Raw genomic sequence first — 21,270 nt, forward strand, 5'->3', positions numbered from 1 at the left:
CTAGCTATCTTTCTGTTACGCCTGTTCACAGGTAGTTTTTTGTAGCTCACCTTGTGCGCATACTTTTTCACGCTCAACAAGCTCGCTGAGCAGCTGCGACACGTTCTGGTTCAGCTCGGAGATTCCGCGTATCAAAGAGCTAAGGTCTGTTTCTACCTGCACGCTGACCGTCTGCCTCTGCCCATCTCTGAGTCTCAGCTCTGTCCGCAGCGACGCCATCTTCCTCGATGACGTCATCGCGGACATCTACTACTTTCAGGTTCGCTTTATGATTTATTTATCAAAAAATCCTCGTCATGTGGAACTCTGATCTACACACCGGAACTGAGTAATAGTTTACAATAACGGGCTTTAAAGTTTCAGGGGTCAAACTTTGCTGATGAGTCATGTTTGGAATGAAAGCTGCGCTTTAATCAGTTGTAGGAGGACATTCGTTAAACACGTGAACGCGACACAGCGCTTAGCTTATTTTTTATTTTATTTATCAGGTAATTATTATAAACTTTATTAATATTCAGACTCAGTATATAATATTTATATTGTACGAACGTGATCCTATATTTTACGAACGTGATAATTATGTATATTGTAATAACGTGATATTATGTTGTTCAAACGTGAAAAGTATATTGTACAAACATGATAGTATATTGTACAAACAGGAAAAGTATCTTGTTAGAACAATAAACCTTTCACGTTATAACGTGATACACTTGTATTTTTCTTTTGCCTGGGTGGCAGCATACGCTTCCGTACAGTGGAGCTTGACCTGTTTACTAATTTTATTTGTGTTTTTGTTCCGGTGACGTCTCGCCTCACCGTCCCGCCAAATACGATCTGAAGAAGTGAACCGGAAGTTGTCATTGGTTAATGGTAGCTAGCAGCTCGATGACACACATCAGAACATCGGACTTGATTATTTATTCTTGGTGCTTCATCGACTAGTTCACAGTCAAGCGGAGCAATCTGACCCTAGATCGGTGAGTGTTTTTGTTCTCAGAGCGAGCAGCCTTAGCATTAAGCACGCTGCCCGTTCGTATTTACCGAGGATGCGGGCTGGTGCTAACTGGCGCTAACCGTTAACATGCTTATTGATTGTCGCCGGTGTTCCAGATCTACTGGCGTTTAGATCAACTGGCGTTGGTCGAACAGATGTGTGGCAGTCTTGCGTTTCAGGAGCTGCTACCGACAAACCAGCAAAAAAACGCCAAATGTGTCACCTGTGACACTTGTGAGGTTATCTCAAACACACTCCGTCAGTCTTGATGCTGTTGAACAACAAAATGTTTAAAAATGTGGCGAGTTTATCTGGTGATATCCTCATTCGCGACACGATCGCGAAAACAGCAAACAATTAATACCACGCCGATGTTGTTCACAGGACAGCAAGAGTAAACGATCGGGAGACTCTTGTCGTCGTTATCGTTCCCCTCGCACGTTTTATTTCTCCGGTTTCAGCGTTTTTGCTTCACAACTAAAGCGAGCAGTTTACTTTGTGCACTAACATGGAGTCGAGTCAACCAGCGCCACCTCTGGCCAAGTGCCACAGCCTACAGCCAGATCAACCTGTGACACACATCTGCACCACGTTTGATTTCGTTTCTTGCACAACACATTTGTACCTTTCAATTGTGTCTGTTTGTGCGTCATGCAAATAAACCTTTGAAATGAATAAAATGATATCATATATTCCTTATTGGCCTACATTTGTACAAAATTCCAAATTATATACACAAAGTCATAGAAATCACCACTCCAATTGGTCATCATGATTTTGATATTCTCTTTTCCCATAACAATGAAATACACCTTGGACAAATATGACACATCAATATTTCATTAGTGTTGTCACATCACATCATGTAAGCATCGTCTGCCTGTGTCCTTTCCCTGGAAATTAATATTTCCAGCCAATATACGCAATTCATCAACATGGCTGGAGAGTTGGTAGTTATATATAAAGTCAGTGACTCAGGTGTGTCGCTTGGTTTGTCATCTGTTTGTGAGACTGGAGGAGACGTAGAAATCTTTTGTTTTAAATCTTAGTTGGGAAGATTCCTGTTTTAAAACAAGCACTTTTTGTGAGAAATGCAAGAAGTACATCTGCAGAAAGCACACAGTTACATTCTGTCCATCATGTGGACAAAATCGAAAATGTTGAGCATTGAAAAACTGAGAACGTTGGGCAAGTTCAAAATACGTGTTTGTAAGAACGAAAAACCAAATTGTTCCTAAAATAGTTATGTTGTATGTCTGTGTTCTACATGTTTATCTGATGGGAAATAAAGTTGCTATTGTTTTATTGCAGTTTTTGGATAATTCTGAGTGGATTTACACAGTACGGATCTAAATGACCCGCAATAAAATCAATGTCAATTGTTTGTTCTTCAACATAATACAAGGGTTAATTTCCAAAACTTGCTTATGATCTTCAATTTGTAGCAGATCCACTATCACGCAGCAGCTGGAGCAGTTTCAAATGGAGCTCAGTCCACTACTGCCATAGCCTACTACTAGATTAACTTGTGACACATCTGCACCTGCTGCTATGATCACATTGAGTAGAGGCTGAGTGGCTGCACTAACCCCTGGTACATCCAAATCTACCAACAAACATGTTGAAAGATGCAATGCCAGCAATGTGGATTGTCAACACTGAAAACAATCAGTAAGCAAAGACAACAGGGATCATTTTTTTCTGTTTATTTAGCACCCACAACATTTGTAGTCGCCTTCTGCACAGGGGAAGTCCACACACACTGTGTGGTACCACTTTCCACAGAAGGTGCATTCATTCTGCAAGACTGAATGAGATTGTCAGAGTCATTGTCTGACTGTTTATTACTAATCACCTGCTGTACATTCACAGTAACTGCCATCTCCTTACAAATGTTTATTAGATTGACCACACTTATGCAGACTGTATATCACAACCAACTCTTACATGTTCGTTTGCAGAGGGAAGACACAGGCAGACTATGCTAACGACATGTGATGTTACAACACTGGTGAAATGTTAGTGTGTCATATATTTGTTCACCACATTTTTCTTATGGGCCAAAGTATTGATATCAGGATGGTGATTCTTATGACTATGTGTATGTCATTTGGCATTTTGTACAAATGTAGGCTGATAATAAATACATGATATCATTTCATTAATTTCAAAGGTTTATTTGCATGACGCACAAACAGACACAATTGAAAGGTACAAATGTGCATGACACGAATTCAAACGTGCTGCAGATGTGTGTCACCAGTTGATCTGGCTGTAGGCTGTGGCACTTGGCCAGAGGTGGCGCTGGTTGACTCGACTCCATGTTAGTGCACAAAGTAAACTGCACGCTGTAGTTATGAAGCAAAAACGCTGAATTCGGAGAAATAAACCGTGCCAGGAGAACGATAATGACGACAAGAGTCTCCCGATCGTTTACTCTTGCTGTCCTGTGAACAACATCGGCGTGGTGTTAATTGTTTGCTGTTTTCGCGATCGCGTCGCGCGTGAGGATATCACCAGGTAAACTCGCCACATTTTTAAACATTTTGTTGTTCAACAGCATCAAGACTGACGGAGTGTGTTTGAGATAACCTCACAAGTGTCACAGGTGACACATTTGGCGTTTTTTTTGCTGGTTTGTCGGTAGCAGCTCCTGAAACGCAAGACTGCCACACATCTGTTCGACCAACGCCAGTTGATCTAAACGCCAGTAGATCTGGAACACCGTACGCTTCGTAGTACGCGCACTTCGCTGACTACGTACAGAGGCAGCAATATAACATAGCTAACATTAACAGTGCAGTGAATCCTGCTTGTGCCGTGACATTCAGGACTGCAAACCAAGCAGCATTCACTGACTTTCAGCTAGTTGTGTTTGTGGATATATTACTGACTGTATATTGATCTGTGTCTAGCCAGTAATTCTTACTGCTCTGCCCCTCACCATGGTGACCTATTTGTGTACCTGAGCAGAGGAGGATGTGTGAGGAACAGACGGTGTCTCTGGTTGATGTTCTGGAGGAAGATGAGGAGCTAGAGGAAGAAGCTTCAGCTGTGCTGGCAGGAAGTGACTCTGACCACTGCTCCTATCCTCAGGTGAGTAAAACGTCTGGCAAAACATCCCCACAGACTGATAAACCTATCTCCACTAAGGTTGGGCATATGTAAAAATTTTCCAGCCGACAATCTTCAGTCCAATAGGTGATATATTTGCGGAGACTTTTTGCTGGGTGGTGCAATATAATCATTCACAGTAGGGCTGCCACAAATGATTATTTTGATAATCAACTAGTCACTGCATTACAGTATACAATATTATTGTCACTGCTACATTTCCGTAACGTATACCAGAAATTATTTCCACTACTAATTAATTACCGTTGGGCTCAAAGGTCCTATTAATAAACTGTTAACAAATGTGTATTTATGAAGACGATTTGTGAGACTGGTAAACTTATGATATGTACGATGGTCTTTCGTTCTACACGGTGCATTTCAAGGTCCTGTACCCATCCTTCGGTAAACTGTACCTGGGCTTGTTGCAGTGACCTGAAGTTACTAAAAACTTCATGAGTGTATGCACTCACTCCAAGAACTGTATAATTATAAATCTGAGCATGGTGAAAGTTGGGCAGCACGCTAACGTCTTTTGTCCACTCTGTGTGCTCATAAGGGTCTAACCCTTTCACTCCTTTGATTTTTTTCCTCGTATCTTTTTTTGACTTTTCATCAAGTCTGTCTTTGTACGGACCGGCATTGTTCTCCTTCGTTTTGTACATACCTTTTTGGGGGCCAAAGAAAAAGCAAGAATGTATTGGAACCGGAGAATGAACGTTTCGCGGTGCTGCAAATGCTTGCATTTGATGCGGTACTTGGATTGTTTTGCCACGAGTTCCCGGCATGCAATGCGCGAAAGTCACGTGGTCTGTCAGCCTCTATAAGTGCTACCTCCGAAGGATGTGGCCCCTGAATTTGGACACAAATACCGGAATTTGGACATACGATACCGAAGACTGCTGCTTCTTCTTCTTCTTTGGCGTTTAATGGCAGCTGGCATCCTTGTAGATGGACTGCTGCCATCTTCTGTCCGTTATTACACTCTTAAATCCTACTACTTATTCCTGCGTCTTTCAGGATATTGCCAAGCTTCAAACGACGCCTCGACTATTAAATAACCTGTAAACATGGTTATAGTTTCTCCTTGTTTCCCTCCCCATCACTGTTTTTTTTTTTGTTTGTTTGTTTGTTTTTTTATGTAAATAAAGTGTTTGGGGCTTTTTTCTGAACATAGGCTACTTGCCTTTCTTTCTTTCTGTTATGAGTTTCAGTAAATGAATTGTTGCATTTTGGCGCAGCTGGAAGAGGGTGCTGTTAAAAACAGCTATTATTTTTCAGTTAACTGCTTCTCTTAGCTTCAACCAATATTATTAGCAAACTTACTGTGGGAGGACTCGACTTAAGCGGTCAAAGAAGTGCAGGAGATGATGCTGTCCAGTGTAGCAAGTGATTTATTCACCATTTTGTGACCCAAACAATATTTACAAAGAAACAAATAAGAAACTCAACTCTATAATTAACTCAGTTCAAATAAACATAACTGAACTTAAATCAATGGAAATTAAGGTCAAACTGCACACAGCTACACTGACCTGAACCTTTCTTTTGAAACACCTGAGTTCTTCTGCTTAAATACTCCACATAACCAAACAATTTGTCCTCTGGACTATTCCATTCAGTAGGTAGATAAGATCAACATGATTATATTCAAACCTCTACTACTCCTCTTTACTGGCAACATGAACTCAGTGGTGTAATCAATACATATTACAACAATAAATCTATTTCTTCATAAACCCTCTAAAATCAACTTTATTAAATTATAAGAGTTCTTCCCCGTCTGCACTTGGTCTCTTCCTGTGACCTCAGATGAACCCAGAAGGTATAAAGGAGGAATTAAAACTACATTTCCTCCTTTTGTTTCTGGAAGACAGGTAGGTAAGGTAAGTTCTAAACAATACAAATTAACAGTTGAAATAAAGAACATGTTAACTTAACAAACTTGTAGGAATTGATTTAAACCAAGATGTTATATTATATAATCTGTAAAAGTGCAAAACATAAACAAAGCCGGGATAGTAGATGTTTGCCTATTGCAGACTATATATGAAATATGGTTAAATCAAAACAATAATGTTGACTAAGAATATAGACAAATGGTCTTCTCACCCACTTTGTCACACTTACTCTTGGGCAAATAAATAAATAAATCTCTCTTGTAAAAATGATCGATGATAGGGTCAGTCTATCATCTACTGCTGATTATGGGTTTGAGGGTAAAGGTTTGATGCATTCTCAATCATCCAGGTAAGTAAATCTCCAAAAGTTGATTCTGTTCATCTGGACGTAGCGTCCAGATGAACAGAATCAACTTTTGAAGAGGGTAAAGGTTAAATAGAATTCAAACATAGCCTGTGTACAGATCTGATTTGAAGTCAGCAGGTACAGTGTAGGTGTTCTGTTTTAGGATCAGATATAAATTAATTAATGAACAATGAAACTGTTCGAAAATTGTTTGCTGCTAACAGAGAAAATTAAAATAAAAAATAGAGTTCCATCTATTATTTATTATCTATTTACTGATGCTCATTAGAAAAACACAAAGACGTTACATAATACGTCCGGAGGCAGCCGACAGGTATCAACAGGCCAAGCGGAATGCGGCTCGGGCAGTGGCTGAAGCAAAAACTCGGGTGTGGGAGGAGTTCGGAGAGGCCATGGAAAAAGACTTTCGGACTGCCTCGAAGAGATTCTGGCAAACCGTCAGACGTCTCAGGAGGGGAAAGCGTTGCTCTACCTGCACTGTGTATAGTGCTGGCGGAGCGCTGCTGACGTCGACTGAGAAAATTGTCAGGCGGTGGAAGGAATACTTCGAGGACCTCCTTAATCCCACTGACACGTCTTCCGAGGAGGAAGCAGAGTCTGGGGATGAGGGGAATGACCCGCCAATTTCCGGGGGCGAGGTCACTGAGGCAGTTAAACAACTCCTTGGTGGCAGAGCCCCTGGTGTTGATGAGGTCCGCCCCGAGTTCCTGAAGGCTCTGGATGTTGTAGGGCTGTCCTGGTTGACACGCCTCTGCAATGTTGCGTGGAGATCAGGGGCAGTACCTGTGGACTGGCAGACCGGGGTGGTGGTCCCCATCTTTAAGAAAGGGGACCGGAGGGTGTGTTCCAACTACAGGGGGATCATACTCCTCAGCCTCCCTGGGAAAGTCTATGCCAGGGTGCTGGAAAGGAGAGTTCGTCCGTTAGTCGAACCTCGGATACAGGAGGAACAATGCGGTTTTCGTCCTGGTCGCGGAACACTGGACCAGCTCTTTATCCTCTCCAGGATACTTGAGGGTGCATGGGAGTTTGCCCAACCAGTCTACATGTGTTTTGTGGACTTGGAGAAGGCATTCAACCGTGTCCCTCGGGGTGTCCTGTGGGAGGTGTTGCGGGAATATGGGGTGTCTGGCCCATTGCTACGGGCCATTCGATCCCTATACAACCGTTGCAAGAGCTTGGTTCGCATTGCCGGCAATAAGTCGGACTCGTTCCCGGTGGGTGATGGGCTTCGCCAGGGCTGCCCTTTGTCTCCGGTTCTGTTCATAATTTTTATGGACAGGATTTCTAGGCGCAGCCAAGTGGCGGAGGGCTTTCGCTTTGGTGGCCTCAGAATCTCATCTCTGATTTTTGCAGATGATGTGGTTCTGTTGGCCTCATCGGGTGAGGGCCTCCAGCTCGCACTGGAACGGTTCGCAGCCGAGTGTGAAGCAGCGGGAATGAGGATCAGCACCTCCAAATCTGAGGCCATGGTTCTCAGCCGGAAAAGGGTGGAGTGCCCACTCTGGGTCGGGGATGAGTTCCTGCCACAAGTGGAGGAGTTCAAGTATCTCGGGGTCTTGTTCGCGAGTGATGGGAGAAGGGAGCCGGAGATCGACAGACGGATTGGGGCTGCAGCTGCAGTAATGCGGACGCTGCACCGGTCCGTCGTGGTGAAGAGGGAGCTGAGTGTAAAAGCGAAGCTCTCAATTTACCGGTCGGTCTATGTCCCTACCCTCATCTATGGCCACGAGCTGTGGGTAGTGACCGAAAGAACGAGATCGCGGATACAAGCGGCAGAAATGAGCTTCCTCCGAAGGGTGGCTGGCCTCTCCCTTAGAGATAGGGTGAGAAGTTCGGCCATCCGGGAGGGGCTCAGAGTAGAGCAGCTGCTGCTCCACATCGAAAGGAGCCAGCTGAGGTGGTTCGGGCATCTGACAAGGATGCCCCCTGGGCGCCTCCTGGGTGAGGTGTTCCAGGCATGTCCCACCGGGAGGAGGCCCCGGGGCAGACCCAGGACACGCTGGAGAGATTATATCTCTCGGCTGGCCTGGGAACGCCTTGGTATTCCCCCGGATAAGCTGGAGGAGGTGGCTGGGGAGAGGGAGGTCTGGGCCTCTTTGCTTAGGCTGCTGCCCCCGCGACCCGGCCCCGGACAAAGCGGATGAAGATGGATGGATGGACGTTACATAATATATAAAAAGCTTAGGAATCTTCTAGCAATAGTGATGCTATTTTCCAGAGATCCAATCGGTCAGTAAGTGGTGATGTCATAGCTGTTAATCTCTAATCTGTAAATTAGCATCTGTAAATACGTAAATTTAAAAAAAAAAGAAAAAAGTAAAAGTTGGTTCAACTTAAGAATAAGTGAACCATCTTTATAGTACAGAAGATTCAGGGTTATCTCTGAAGTTACCTGGACTGGAATAAATCCTTCCTTGTAGTGCAGACCTCAGGTGACCATGTGACCAGACATCTCTCTCTCTCTCAGGGCTATGTGAAGCGGCAGGCTCTGTATGCCTGTAACACCTGCACGCCAAAGGGCAGCGAGGCGGCCGGCATCTGTTTGGCGTGCTCCTACAAATGTCACGAAGGTCATGACCTCTTTGAACTGTACACTAAGAGGTGATCAATGCTTTTATTGATAAGTTAGTGACTGACCAGAAACTACTGGTCAGTTTCTGCAGTTATCAGTTCACACGGTGAGGTGGTCAATACAACTGTCTCTTATTCTGGTGCAGGAACTTCCGCTGTGACTGTGGAAACGGGAAGTTCTCGGAGCTGCAGTGTAAACTCCATCCGGTGAGTCCTCATTGACCTGAGTCACTAGCAGGAGGTACCTCAGAGCACAGACATTTGTGTTTACCTGACAGATCACCATGATAACTGATGCTGATCACTTGGTTGGGAGCGTGTCTGATTCTGTGTGTGTGTGTGTGTGTGTGTGTGTGTGTGTGTGTGTTCCAGGACAAAGATGAGGTAAACAGTCTGAATAAATACAGTCAGAATTTCTTTGGAGTTTACTGCACCTGCGGCCGACCGTACCCGGACCCAGAGGATCAGGTAACCTCTCTCACCTGAGAAATCAGACCACTACTGACCCTTATACACAGATCTATAACCCAGTATGAGCACGTTTCAGTGACCTAAGGCTTTTGCACACCAAACGCAAATCCATGTGAATATTTTGCTTGTTGAAAATATTGTTTGGACTCGTACTTTTTTTTTTTTTACCCTCTTTTTTTTATGTAAATAAATGGTTCTGACCAATCAGACTATTTGGAAACCACTGCTATTATAGCTGGATCAAACTAGAAGTGTTGCTGTCTGCTCCTGAAATTCAGATAAACCATGCTTCATGTCCACTTCATTTCTTTCATAGTCCATTCTTTTAAAGGGAAAACTTTTCCAAAAAACGCAACACCTTAAGTGTGTACATGTGTCACATGAGAAATTCAAATCCAAAAAATTATTTTTGTCATTTTTTTTTTTCTCAGCGCAGTCGGTTTTAAAGGCCTTTAGAAATTTAGAAATAAAGACTGTTAATGACATAAAGAAGAAGGAAGTGCCTCGGTGGAGAATGAGAGAATAATGTCTGGTGATAAACTTCACCCTGATGATGTCCTTCACAAAACCTTAACCCATCCTCAGACAGTAAAACAAATCAGTACTTTACTGATCTGGGCCTGTTCCAGGAAGCAGGTTCGGCAAACTCTGAGTTTAAAAATACATTCTGAGTTTCATTTTCAGAACTTGATCAGAGTCCATTAACAACTGGCTATGCCGACTCTTGAGTTACGCATGTGTGTGAGTAGAAACAGCCATCATCAATGAATCCCTCAAATGATTCACTATGGTAAAGGATAAATAGAGAGCAGAGCTGCTATTTCAGTCCAGCAGACAAAGGAATTTGAACATGTGTCAGTGCTGACTCATATTTATTTATAAAAACGGGATGGGGGAAAAAAGGGTCATTTTAATCAGTTTGGGCAACTCTCATCATATCAGTGGAACAAAGTTGGTTATAAAATATATAATTTTATTATAATGTTCTTGTTCATTAATTTGACCTTAACAACTTGAGGTTTTATTAGATGAGCGTGAATCCTAACTTTACATCTGGTTTTAAATCAAATAATTAAACTGTAATGTGACAGATCACTGATGTACCTGTGAGATTAGTTACCCATGACAATAGACTACAGAGTGGATCTGCCCTCAAGTCTGTTTATGCCCATTTCATTATTTCAGTAATTCCAACAATAATAGTAATGCTAATAAAGAGTTACATTATTTCTGCCATTATTAGATAAAAATGCTTTAAAAATTCTTCAAACGCAAATGAAACTGACTAAAGAGAGGTTCAGGTGCTCCTGGGCTAATCAGATTTTTCAGTCGGCATTCTGGAGAATGTCAACTGAAAAATCTGATTAGCCCAAGTGGCTATATTGATCCGAAGAACAGTCCCATTTAGACATGAGCCCACGGTTAGTGATCAGAATGGTCGATTTGTTCTGGTGATGGGCCATATTCATGCAACCCATGTTACTTTATTGAATTTATATGGTCCTAATTTTGATAGCCCAGCTTTCTTTCAACAAATATTTTATTTATTACCTAGTCTCGCTGATACTCATGTAATTTTAGGAGGCAATTTTAATTGTGTACTTGATAAACACTTGGATAGATCTACTCAAACCTCCCAGTTGTTTAACGCTTCGACTGTTCTGAATAATATGTTGAGTTCTACTAACCTAGTTGATGTTTGGAGACTGTGTAATCCTACTGGTAGAGATTACTCTTATTTTTCACAAGTGCACAAATCGTACTCCAGAATAGATTTTTTTTTTTTTTTTGCTTGATTCTAAATTGATGTCTAACGTTGTATGCTCAACTTATCACAACATCTTGATCTCCAACCTCTTTAGTCCTGGACTTCTGTGGTACGAAACAACAGGGTAACTGGCGTTTTTACCCGTCAGTCCTGTCTGAGACATCCTTTTGCCAATTTATGACAACTAAAATATCAGAATTCTTGGAAACTAATGATAAACAAGACGTTTCTGATTCGATTTTATGGGAATCCTTTAAAATGGTAATGCGAGGAGAAATTATTTCTTTTGAATCTTCATTAAAAAAAGAACGCCGGAAATGCCTGTTAGAAATAGAAACTGAATTAACACAGTTAGAACAGGACCACAAGGCCTCCTCTTGTCCCTCTTTGTTTCAAGACATCATTAAAAGGAAGTTTGAGTATAACACAATTTTATCTAGTCAAGTAACAGATCAGCTATTTAGGATCAGACAGAAGCATTTAGAGTTTGGAGATAAGCCCCATAAGCTTCTTTCTCGGTAGCTGAGAGGCCTACAGGCCAGTAGGGCTATACACAAAATTAAGTCAAGATCAGGCGAAATTTTAATCAGCCCTAAAGCTATTAATGAGCAATATAGAGAATATTATGAAGATTATGTCGAAATCTTGGGGCAATATTTCTGATTGGTTAGGGAAGCTGGATCTCCCGAAAATGAATGACGCTGCTCGAGAGGCTTTAAACCCAGATATTACTATTGAAGAAGTTTCGAAAGCTATTAAGTCATTCCCCCATGGAAAGTCCCCAGGCCCAGATAGGTTTGGCATTGAATTGTATAAGAAATACTCTGAAAAGGTGGCCCCGCTTTTATTGAGAATGTTTAAGCATTCTTTCCATACTCAAGCATTTCCCCGTACGCTATATAAAGCTAATATTTCGTTGTTATTGAAAGAAGGAAAGGATGAAACAGAATGTTCCTCTTATTGACCTATTGCTTTGTTGAATTTGGATATGAAAATTTTCACTAAAATTTCGTCACTCAAAATAAGCGTCACACTCGCGGAAGCTGGTGTACCCGCCGAAACGCCGTGCATTTACTGAGACTTTCAGCCCCAGATAGGCCAATTATGGATTTTTGGATCCACATTATGTCAGCAGCTCCACCACGAACCATGTTAAAAGCAAACACCGCTCACGCCTCACAGATGACGGCTTACAGTCCTGCGTAAAGCTGAAAGTGACTTCACTGTGCGCAGAGGTTCAGGAGCAGAAGTTCCATTGTAAACATATCACGGCAGACCCGACGATGTTTCCATGAACATGCTTTTCAGCATCTCTTTATTGACCACTTTTCACACACGGTTGCTGTACACATACAGCCGGCTGTAGCTTTTCAGCTCACAGCCCGACAACACAACAGCAAAGAGAGCACAGACTTTAAGGGGGCGAGGCGTGATTGCGGGTGCCGCTCAGGTGCGTCCGACTCGCATGGGAGTCGGGTTTTGGTAATCGATTAAAATCGATTCTGGCTTGGATAACGTGATATCGATTCATTAAAATCCTGAATCGATTTTTAAATATAAATTTATTTTGCCCGAAATGCCAGAATCTCAGGTGAAACCTCACAAAATTTCGACAACCACCAAACAGCTAAAACAGTGGGGGCGGGCCCCACACTTTGGGAAGGTCTGGGTTATACAATTAATTGGCAGAAGAGTGAGTTTGTGGCCTTAACTGCAAACTTGGATGTTGATTTTTTTTTTTTTTTAAATTTTGCCTTTTAAAATTACAGACAGATTGAAATACTTGGGTGTTATTTTGCCTAAGGATCCTAAATTGATCTTTAAGTTGAATTATCTTGAACAAGTTGAAAAATTGAAACGGGACATTGAGAAATGGAGGGCTCTTCCTATTTCCATGGTAGGTCGCATTAATGTAATCAAAATGGTTTCCCTTCTTAAATTTCTATATTTATTTTTAAACTTACCTGTTTTTTTGAATAAGCAATTTTTTAAAGTGATCGACTCAGTAGTATTACCATTTGTTTGGAGCTTTAAAACTGACAGGACATCAAAAGTTTATCTATGTAAGTCTAAACTTAAGGGTGGATTTGGTCTGCCACTGTTTCAGTTTTATTATTGGGCTGCAAATGCTAGAACTCTTGCTAGACAGGAAGGGTACAAAAAGGTCATGTCTGCCGATACCCCCCCTGGGTGGTCATAGAGAGTGGTGGGGTTGAGAATGGTTTCCTCCCTGCACTTCTTTTTTCGTCCTCTAATCCGTGAACCAAGGTCAATAATTTTATAGTTTCGAACTGCGTTAAAATCTTTAGTCAGATCAAAAAAGGTTGTGCTCTACCAGACACTTCGACCCATACTCCAATATATTGTATATATTTCCACCCTCATGTTTAGATGCCTCTTTTGAGGTCTGGACACAGAAAGCTATTGTTACTCTCAAAGACGTATATATTGACAGGCAGTTTTTGTCGTTGCAGCGTAATCTTTTGCCTTATTTGTGTGTTTTTTGCCCTTGCTGTTGTGCTGTTTGTTGTTGGTTTTTTTTGTTTTTGTTTTTTTGTGTGTGTCTTTTGTGTCTTTTTTTCCCCTCTTATATCAAAAAATCTCAATAAACATACTTAAAAAAAAACAAAAAAAAAAAACTCTTCAAATTACAATTGCTGTGTAAGCAATTGTAATTTGAAGAGTTTTTTTTTTTTTTGTGGAACATTAAAGCCGAACATTGATCTCATATCAGTCTTTACTGATAGATGACACATTTTCATCTTAAAGGCAAACATATTAGAAATCTTTTAACTTTTACGTATTTTGGATATTTCAGGGTAGTTTTCAGCAACCTATTTTTATTCCCTGGCTTTTAACTCTGTGGGTAACTGACATTTTTATTTTATTTTTATTTTTTATTTTTTTTATTTTTTATTTATTTTTTAATTGTTTTTTTTAAACTTTATTGCTATGTCTGATTTTATTACTATGTGCATATTAGTATTGTACAGCACTTTGGTCTACCAGGTGTGTTTTTAAAGTGCTATATAAATAAATAAATGATGATGATGATGATGAATATGGCTCATAAATGCAAAATAGGATGAATCCAGGTGGGATGAGCTGGGAAATGACCGGAGCCAGTCTGGGACTGAATCTAAAATGTGATCCGGTTGATGTGTGCCTGGGTTGACCCGCTCAGCCTGATTTAAAAGACAACACATCCTCACTAATGCTGTCTGATATTAAATGACTGAACCGCAATCAGTGAACACATTTCAACGTAAAGCGTAATCAGATTACAATCAGACTCTCTGCAGTCTACATTTTAAATGTTACTTAAAACACATTTGGTTCAGTTTCAGTCTTAAAATCATTTCAGCCTCAACATGAATATTTGAGTGAAGTTATCTGCAAGATCCAAATGTGACACATTTTTTCCATCAGTATGATTGATTATAATAAGACAAACAATTGGTCATTGATCAGTGTGTAACATACTAGGGCTGGGTATCGTCACTGATTTCTAGAATCGATTCAATTCCGATTCACAAGGTCCCGAATCGATTCGGTCCACGATTCGATTTAATTCGATTCGAATCTGGGAAATTTTGACAGTCAGAAATATTATAATTCAGATCAGTACATTTACATATTTTTGTATCTATTAAAAGGAAGCTGACACACGCAAGACTTTATCAAAGGTGTGAGCATCACAGCAGAGGCCTTTGTGTCAAAGTAGCTGAAGATAAAACACAGAAAAACATGAAGGTGATTTTCCTGGCCTGGGATTTTATAAAAATAATCTGCAGTACATCACAAACGAAAGAAAACCATTAATCAACACATGAACATTACCTCTGAAGTTACAGCGGTTTTATTAGAGACACGGCTAAGCGTTTTGCATTTTGCTTAATTTTAAAAAGTTTAAATTTGTTCAATATTGAACGGCAGAAATTAGGTTTACTTTTCGGAAGTAAGTAAAAGGGGGAAAAAAAACGTCTGCCGACAGCGCTGTAAACAACGGTAGACTTGTGCGTAACAAGCAAGCGAATAATGCAGAAGAGAGAGAGAGAGAGAGAGAGCTGTGCATGAAGTGTGATTTTTATCCTGAAAAGTCAGCAGAAGTCAGAGGGAATTCATGACGATGTTTATGTGAAGCGTAGTTTGGATCTTCTTTTGCTGCTGGTTCGGTCAATATTGTTTGGAGAGAGATAAAACTAAGAGCCATATGATCAGCGCAAAAAGGGCATAAACACACAGCGCGGACCCGCGGATCAGAATCAGCGAGCTGTCGGCTTTCAGCCCCGACCATCAGGTGAGAAAGGCGACATCTCACTGATTCTGATCCGCGGGTCCACGCTGTGTGTTTACGTCTTTGTGCAGAAGCCGTGTACCTGCTCTCATTTTACTGTCTTAGCTGTTTGGTGGTTGTTGAAATTTTGTGATCTTTCACCTGGGATTCTGGCATTTCGGGCAAAATAAATTAATATTAAAAAAATCGATTCAGGATTTTAATGAATCAATTTTACGTTATCCAAGCCAGAATCGATTTTAATAAAAACCCACCCCTATAACATACCATAAATATTTACATAGCAAAGGAACTGGGATTCTGACAGCATCACTATCCACAAAGTCAAGTTGGAGGCTATAGATCAGCAGTCCCCAACCTTTTTTGTGCTGCCACGGACCGGTTTATTCCCGACAATGTTTTCATGGACCGGCCTTTAAGGTGTCGCGGATAAATACAACAAAATAAAACTAGTACCGGTACCGAAAAAAAGGAGGTTTATTCATAACACACGTGAAAAGACCCAGGAAAACCGAGTAAACGATAAAAACGATAACAAAATAACGCTGAAAACCGATTAAAAACCCTGAAAACTATACATTTCACACCTGGGCCTCAACTCTCGCGGCCCGGTACCAAACGACTCACGGACCGGTACCGGTCCGAGGCCCGGGGGTTGGGGACCGCTGCTATAGATTTTATTCTGAGCTGATAATAAATCTGTTAATGTTCATCTTTAGTACACAAATGTGGTTACAGATTTTGCAAGAACATGAACGAAAAACGTGAAGTTAACGTAAGTTAATTTCTTTTTGCACTTTGACAGCTTTTACTATCTGTAAGGAAATGACTCAGTGTCAGTCAGCTGGTTTAGGTGCAGCAAGAAGGGAGGAGTTGGAACTCAGAGTTTGTTGAAGAAAACCTGCTAGCGAGTGGGTTTAGTTCACTGTTATCATGGTAACTGACTCAGAGTTAACGTCGATGCTTTGTCTGGAACAAAAAAATCAGAGTTTCTCTTATCTTGGGATTAACAAACTCAGATATGTTAGCTAAACCTGCTTCTCGGAATAGTTCCCTGCGCTGGCAGGTATTCTTGTAAACAACTAAACTACTCCTGTTAATGTCTCACCTGATGGTTTTAGCTCCTCCTCCTGTGCTGGTTTCGCTTTACTTAAGCTGTTTGTGTCTGCAGGTGGAGGATGAGATGATTCAGTGTGTGGTGTGTGAGGACTGGCTGCACGGCCGGGTGAGTCATCAGTTTACCTGTTCCTGCACTTGTCTGGTGTGCCTCTCCTGACTCTTCTCCAAAAGTTGATTCTGTTCATCTGGTTTCAGTCATTATGCAAATGTATTTGTAGCACTTACGTGGAGTTACATAAAGTACCAATGGATAATTACCAAAGTAATGAGTAATTTGGGCTAGTGTCAGAAGACTGAGAACGACTCTTAGAGCTCTGGTACACGAATGACAGAGAAACCAGACAAACACAGTTGTGTGGCTTTTAAAAATACTTTAGTGATGTTAAGCCTTGTAAAATAAATTTGTAAACAACACAGTATCACAACAGGTTTTAACAGAATGTCAAGTATAAAAATTTTTCCCCAAAGTAGCAAAAATCTACAATCCTACAATCCTACAATCTACAATCCTCTACTTGTTACAGTAGAGGATTGTAGTCCATCAATGTGAAAATGAGTGTGCGTGTATATGTATTTCGTCTCCTAGGATCTTGGGTTGGCTCGCCATCCAGTGAACACTGGAACACTCTGGGTTCTGGAATCGCTGACCTGGTCTTTGGATTCGTCCCATATAAAAACCTGACCTATAAACAATGGCCAAATATATGTCACGTGCCCTTTAAGGATAACTTTCACAAATTAAACTAAAGTAGTGTCACAGTGCAGTAACAACTATTCAGATCAGCTATCATCAATTCAATCATCATCAGTTCAGTCACGTTGTACAACATTAAAATATCAAATTTCAAAGTTCAAAGTATCAATATCCAAAATTTCACAGTATCAAGGTTCAATTATTTGTAACCTGCAGTAACATTAAAGATTATCTACAAGGTTTTAAACATTCAGGAATTATAGTCACCATATAATTCACTTTCATTGTAAACATTAATTACATCCATCAAAAAAACTCACTGTACATATATATCCAATCACAAATAAATAAGTATATTACCCCTTTTAAGAAATGGAATAATATGCAAATGCTTATCAGAAATTGAACAAAGTGCAAATAATCACTTTCAATAACACGTAAACACAAGGGCTCAGTCCACAAATAGGAGTACTAAAATAGACGTGCTTAATCCCGCTTGTACCATAGGCCTACTAGTACAGGTGGAAATACACTAAAAATTACCTCCAAGTGTTCAATACTGAGTATTGTAAAACAACCGATTGACATCAAAATTTAAACAGGAAGTAGGATAAAGTCTGCTTACAATTATCTCTCATAAAGTTATTTTTAGCTGCTTTAACCATTTACAGCTTTTCACATGTTAATGACTTAGTTAATGATCTAACTAGCATAACAACAGTGCGTTTCAGAGACATGCAACAACTGTACCCACACTCCGCACATCACGTGTCTGATTAGCCACATTTAGCTTACCGCCGTCGAGTGGATGCTCAGCGTTTATGTGAAGCCACAGCTCAGTAAACCTTCCGGTTTCGCTCTGCCCTTGACGACAACAAGTGCAAATACATAATTTGTGAAAAATATCAGTTTAGATGGTATTTTTTTTTAACTCGTTAGAGATTAATTTCTCCAGCTTACCGATAACAAAAGTTTTAGTCCGTCTGCTCTGTTCGGCTGTAGAAGCAAGAGACTGAAAACTTGGGAGCTGGTACTAAGGAGGGATAAGAGCTGCCTAGAGCTTCACCGATTGGGTGACATGCGAGGAGTGGAGTAAAACAATAGGCTCTCATCAGAGCTCATCAATCCTCTGAAAAAACTTAACCCTTGTTTGACCAGAGCATATCATATATAATCTGCGTCCCTTCTACGTTTAAATAAATATTTTGATCTCATTTCACTTTCATTAACAGGGACAGTAAGAACAGAACAATGAACATTAAATGTTTTAATTTTTCTTCTCTTTTTGTTTGAGATGATTTTAGGAACTGGGTTACATATTGTTTATAAGATTGGGGAAAACTGCAGTCAACTGAGACTGAAGAAGTCACTTGGATGAGTGACAAAACGTTTCTCCCACAAAACGCTACGTCCAGATGAACAGAATTTACTTTTGGAGATTTACTTTCCTGGATGATTGAGAATGCATCAAGATCTCCTGACTCTTGTACCTGTATATTGTTGCAGCACCTGGGCTGTGTGGTTCCAGACTGCGTGGAGCTTCAGGAGATGATCTGCGAGTCCTGTATGAAAACACACTCGTTTCTCTGGACCTACGCTTCGCACCTAGCAGGTAAAGCGTCCTGTTATCTTACAGTACTAACCTGGCACAAACATACTGTCATACACATGTTGTGCACTTCCTGTGTGTCTATGTTTGTGTGTGTGATGCACTTCCTGTTTTAGTACCGGGTGGAGCAGCGGAGGTGAAGGAGGAAACGGCAAAAGAGCCCACCATTCCCATCAAAGAAGAAGAGGTGAGGGGGTCACAGCAGTTTGCATCACACTCACTGATCAGGGTTGATTAATCAATAATCCAAAATCTGGCAGGTTGATGATGCCATTGAGCCTAGCTGCAAGCGGAGCCATGAGGAAGTGGAGCCGAGGTGCAGACTGAAGGAGCTGCAGGTAATTGGTCAGAAAAGAGTCCAATCAGGAGCTGTGTTCTGGCCTTCACCGTGGCGTTCCAAACTCTGCTCCTGCAGAATTTGCCAGGTACTGTGTCTGTGTTTAGTGTGTCTGAGCATGCTCTGATTGATATATAATGAGATTTTACTGAAGAGATTTATTTATTAATTTCCCCCAGGGATCAATAAAGTATTCTGATTCTGATTATTTATTTATTTTATTTTATTTTTTTTTTACTCGCCTGGCGGACCGACCTGTGTGCTTAGCTGCGCCTGCTTGAAGCTGGTCTGTCCTTCCTGTTGGACGAGTCAGACACAGTCCTCGCCTACGAAAACAAAGGAAAGAACAGTGAGCAGAGACGACAGGAAGACGACCCTCTGATGTCAGCGCTCGACAACCTGAACCACGTGCAGCAGCTCGAGATCATCCATGGTACTGATACTACTACTACTACTACTTATGATTGTAATATTACACACGCGAAGTTGTAATAATTTGGTAAAAAAAAAGAAGTGTGAGAAACTGAGTCCAGTCATTCAGGACCAATAAGTTTGAGTGATGATTTGCTGTGTGACTTTCTTATTCTCTCACATCACTGAGGAGAAAGTTTGGTCCACACTTGTTTACAGTATTACTTCAGTTCATTTAGTTTTGCAGCATTCATTTATGCACAGCTCTCTAAATGTCCCACCACAGTCTCAGTCAGGCAGCACCTTGATACATTTCTTTTTCGGTCGTTCTGTTTGAGCTTTGCTGCTGTGCTTGGCGGGACAATTGTGCCGGTGTGTGTGGCTCGCCATCTGCCCCTGTCAGCTCTACTTGTGGGTTTTCTTTTCTTTCTTCTTCTTCTTCTTTTTTTTTTTTTTTTTTTGCCTGTCCTGTTCGGCACTGTAGCAATCGCAATTAATGCCTGAAGGCCAAGAAAAATGCCCAATGGATATACTGTATTTTTTCCAAGTAGATCATTATTGGTCCACTTTATTCATCTTTGTTATTGTTTTTTATTTATTTATTTTTTGTTTAACTTTTAAGTCATTGTTGGGTCTGTGTTTCCACAAGCCCCGCTAATTCTAGAGACTTATTCATCATGAAGAAAACAAGACAGTCTTGTTGTTCGATTATTTGCGCAAGGGAGGCCTCGTTTGTGTCCACCACGAGAATGACCCCGACTCTGACCTCCTCCTGCTGCCTTTTTATTGAGAGACAGTTCACACAAAACACGTCATAGGAAAGCAACGCCCACTTGGTTCTAAGACAAGGCATTGTTTGTATATGTGTGAACTTCTGTATCTAGGTAAGTGTGTGTGTGTGTGTGTGTGTGTGTGTGTGTGTGTGTGTGTGTGTGTGTGTGTGTGTGTGTGTGTGTGTGTGTGTGTGTGTGTGTGTGTGTGTGTGTGTGTGTGAGAGACCTCCTGCTGACCAAAGGGTCATAAACGCAGAAAGCTTACATCAAAAAGAAGCAGATCTTCCAGATAGGATGTATCTGCAATAAAACATTACAGCCCCCCACCCAGAACCTTGAGAATCTGGGGGGAAGGACAGTGGAATCCTTTTCATCAGAGTTGGCAAGCATAGAAATGACAACATTTAACAATTCACTCTAATAGTTATTACAAATGGAACAGACTTGACTGGAGGATAGGAAAGGGAAAGACGTAGACCAGAGAAGTTAATGAAAAACAGAGGGAAAGAGGGAGTGAGAAAAGATATTAAAAAGTCCACTGAATCACCTACTGGAAGAAAAAAAAAACAAGCAGAAGGAGAACAACACAGTAGGGAGACTACAGCAACAACCTAGATAAGTAAAAGTAAATAATAAATATTGAATGTTCTTGAGCAGGACACAAGCCTGACAACGCACGGTATGCTTTGAGACAGCAGCCAAGGAAGATATAGTGTGTATCTGTGCACGCCTGTGAGCACGAGCATGCTTGTATTCAAAAGGTTTCCCCATGTAACTATCTGATGAAGCAAGCACGGAGGAGATCCGGGCGCCAGAGCAGTCTGAGCCCCGGACCCAG

General features: G+C 41.1%; 1 protein-coding gene and 1 long non-coding RNA gene across 5 annotated transcripts in view; one reads left to right on the top strand and one right to left on the bottom strand.

Annotated features, from left to right (window-relative positions):
- The window catches only part of ubr7 (ubiquitin protein ligase E3 component n-recognin 7), a 32,681-nt gene continuing 11,411 nt past the window's right edge, over window positions 1-21,270 (top strand). The window contains exons 1-11 of one of the 4 annotated variants that reach the window (XM_004573168.5): window positions 2-259; window positions 844-980; window positions 3,917-4,093; window positions 8,850-8,983; window positions 9,100-9,160; window positions 9,326-9,421; window positions 16,661-16,714; window positions 18,809-18,914; window positions 19,028-19,098; window positions 19,172-19,336; window positions 19,516-19,681. In XM_004573168.5, the coding sequence (XP_004573225.1) occupies window positions 3,977-4,093; window positions 8,850-8,983; window positions 9,100-9,160; window positions 9,326-9,421; window positions 16,661-16,714; window positions 18,809-18,914; window positions 19,028-19,098; window positions 19,172-19,336; window positions 19,516-19,681 (970 nt within the window). In that variant the 5' untranslated portion in view covers window positions 2-259; window positions 844-980; window positions 3,917-3,976. Of the gene's footprint in view, window positions 260-843; window positions 981-3,912; window positions 4,094-8,849; window positions 8,984-9,099; window positions 9,161-9,325; window positions 9,422-16,660; window positions 16,715-18,808; window positions 18,915-19,027; window positions 19,099-19,171; window positions 19,337-19,515; window positions 19,682-21,270 lie in introns of all 4 variants that reach the window. The other 3 variants (XM_004573167.5, XM_004573166.5, XM_004573169.4) reach the window with 3 other exon arrangements.
- Window positions 16,981-18,299, bottom strand: LOC106676009 (uncharacterized). The gene is made up of 3 exons (XR_001342157.3): window positions 18,263-18,299; window positions 18,098-18,166; window positions 16,981-17,291 (listed from the first exon to the last, which is right to left on the bottom strand). It is a non-coding gene; the product is annotated as an uncharacterized LOC106676009 (long non-coding RNA).

Source organism: Maylandia zebra, linkage group LG15, assembly GCF_041146795.1.
Source record: "Maylandia zebra isolate NMK-2024a linkage group LG15, Mzebra_GT3a, whole genome shotgun sequence".
Classification (NCBI taxonomy): Eukaryota; Metazoa; Chordata; class Actinopteri; order Cichliformes; family Cichlidae; genus Maylandia; species Maylandia zebra.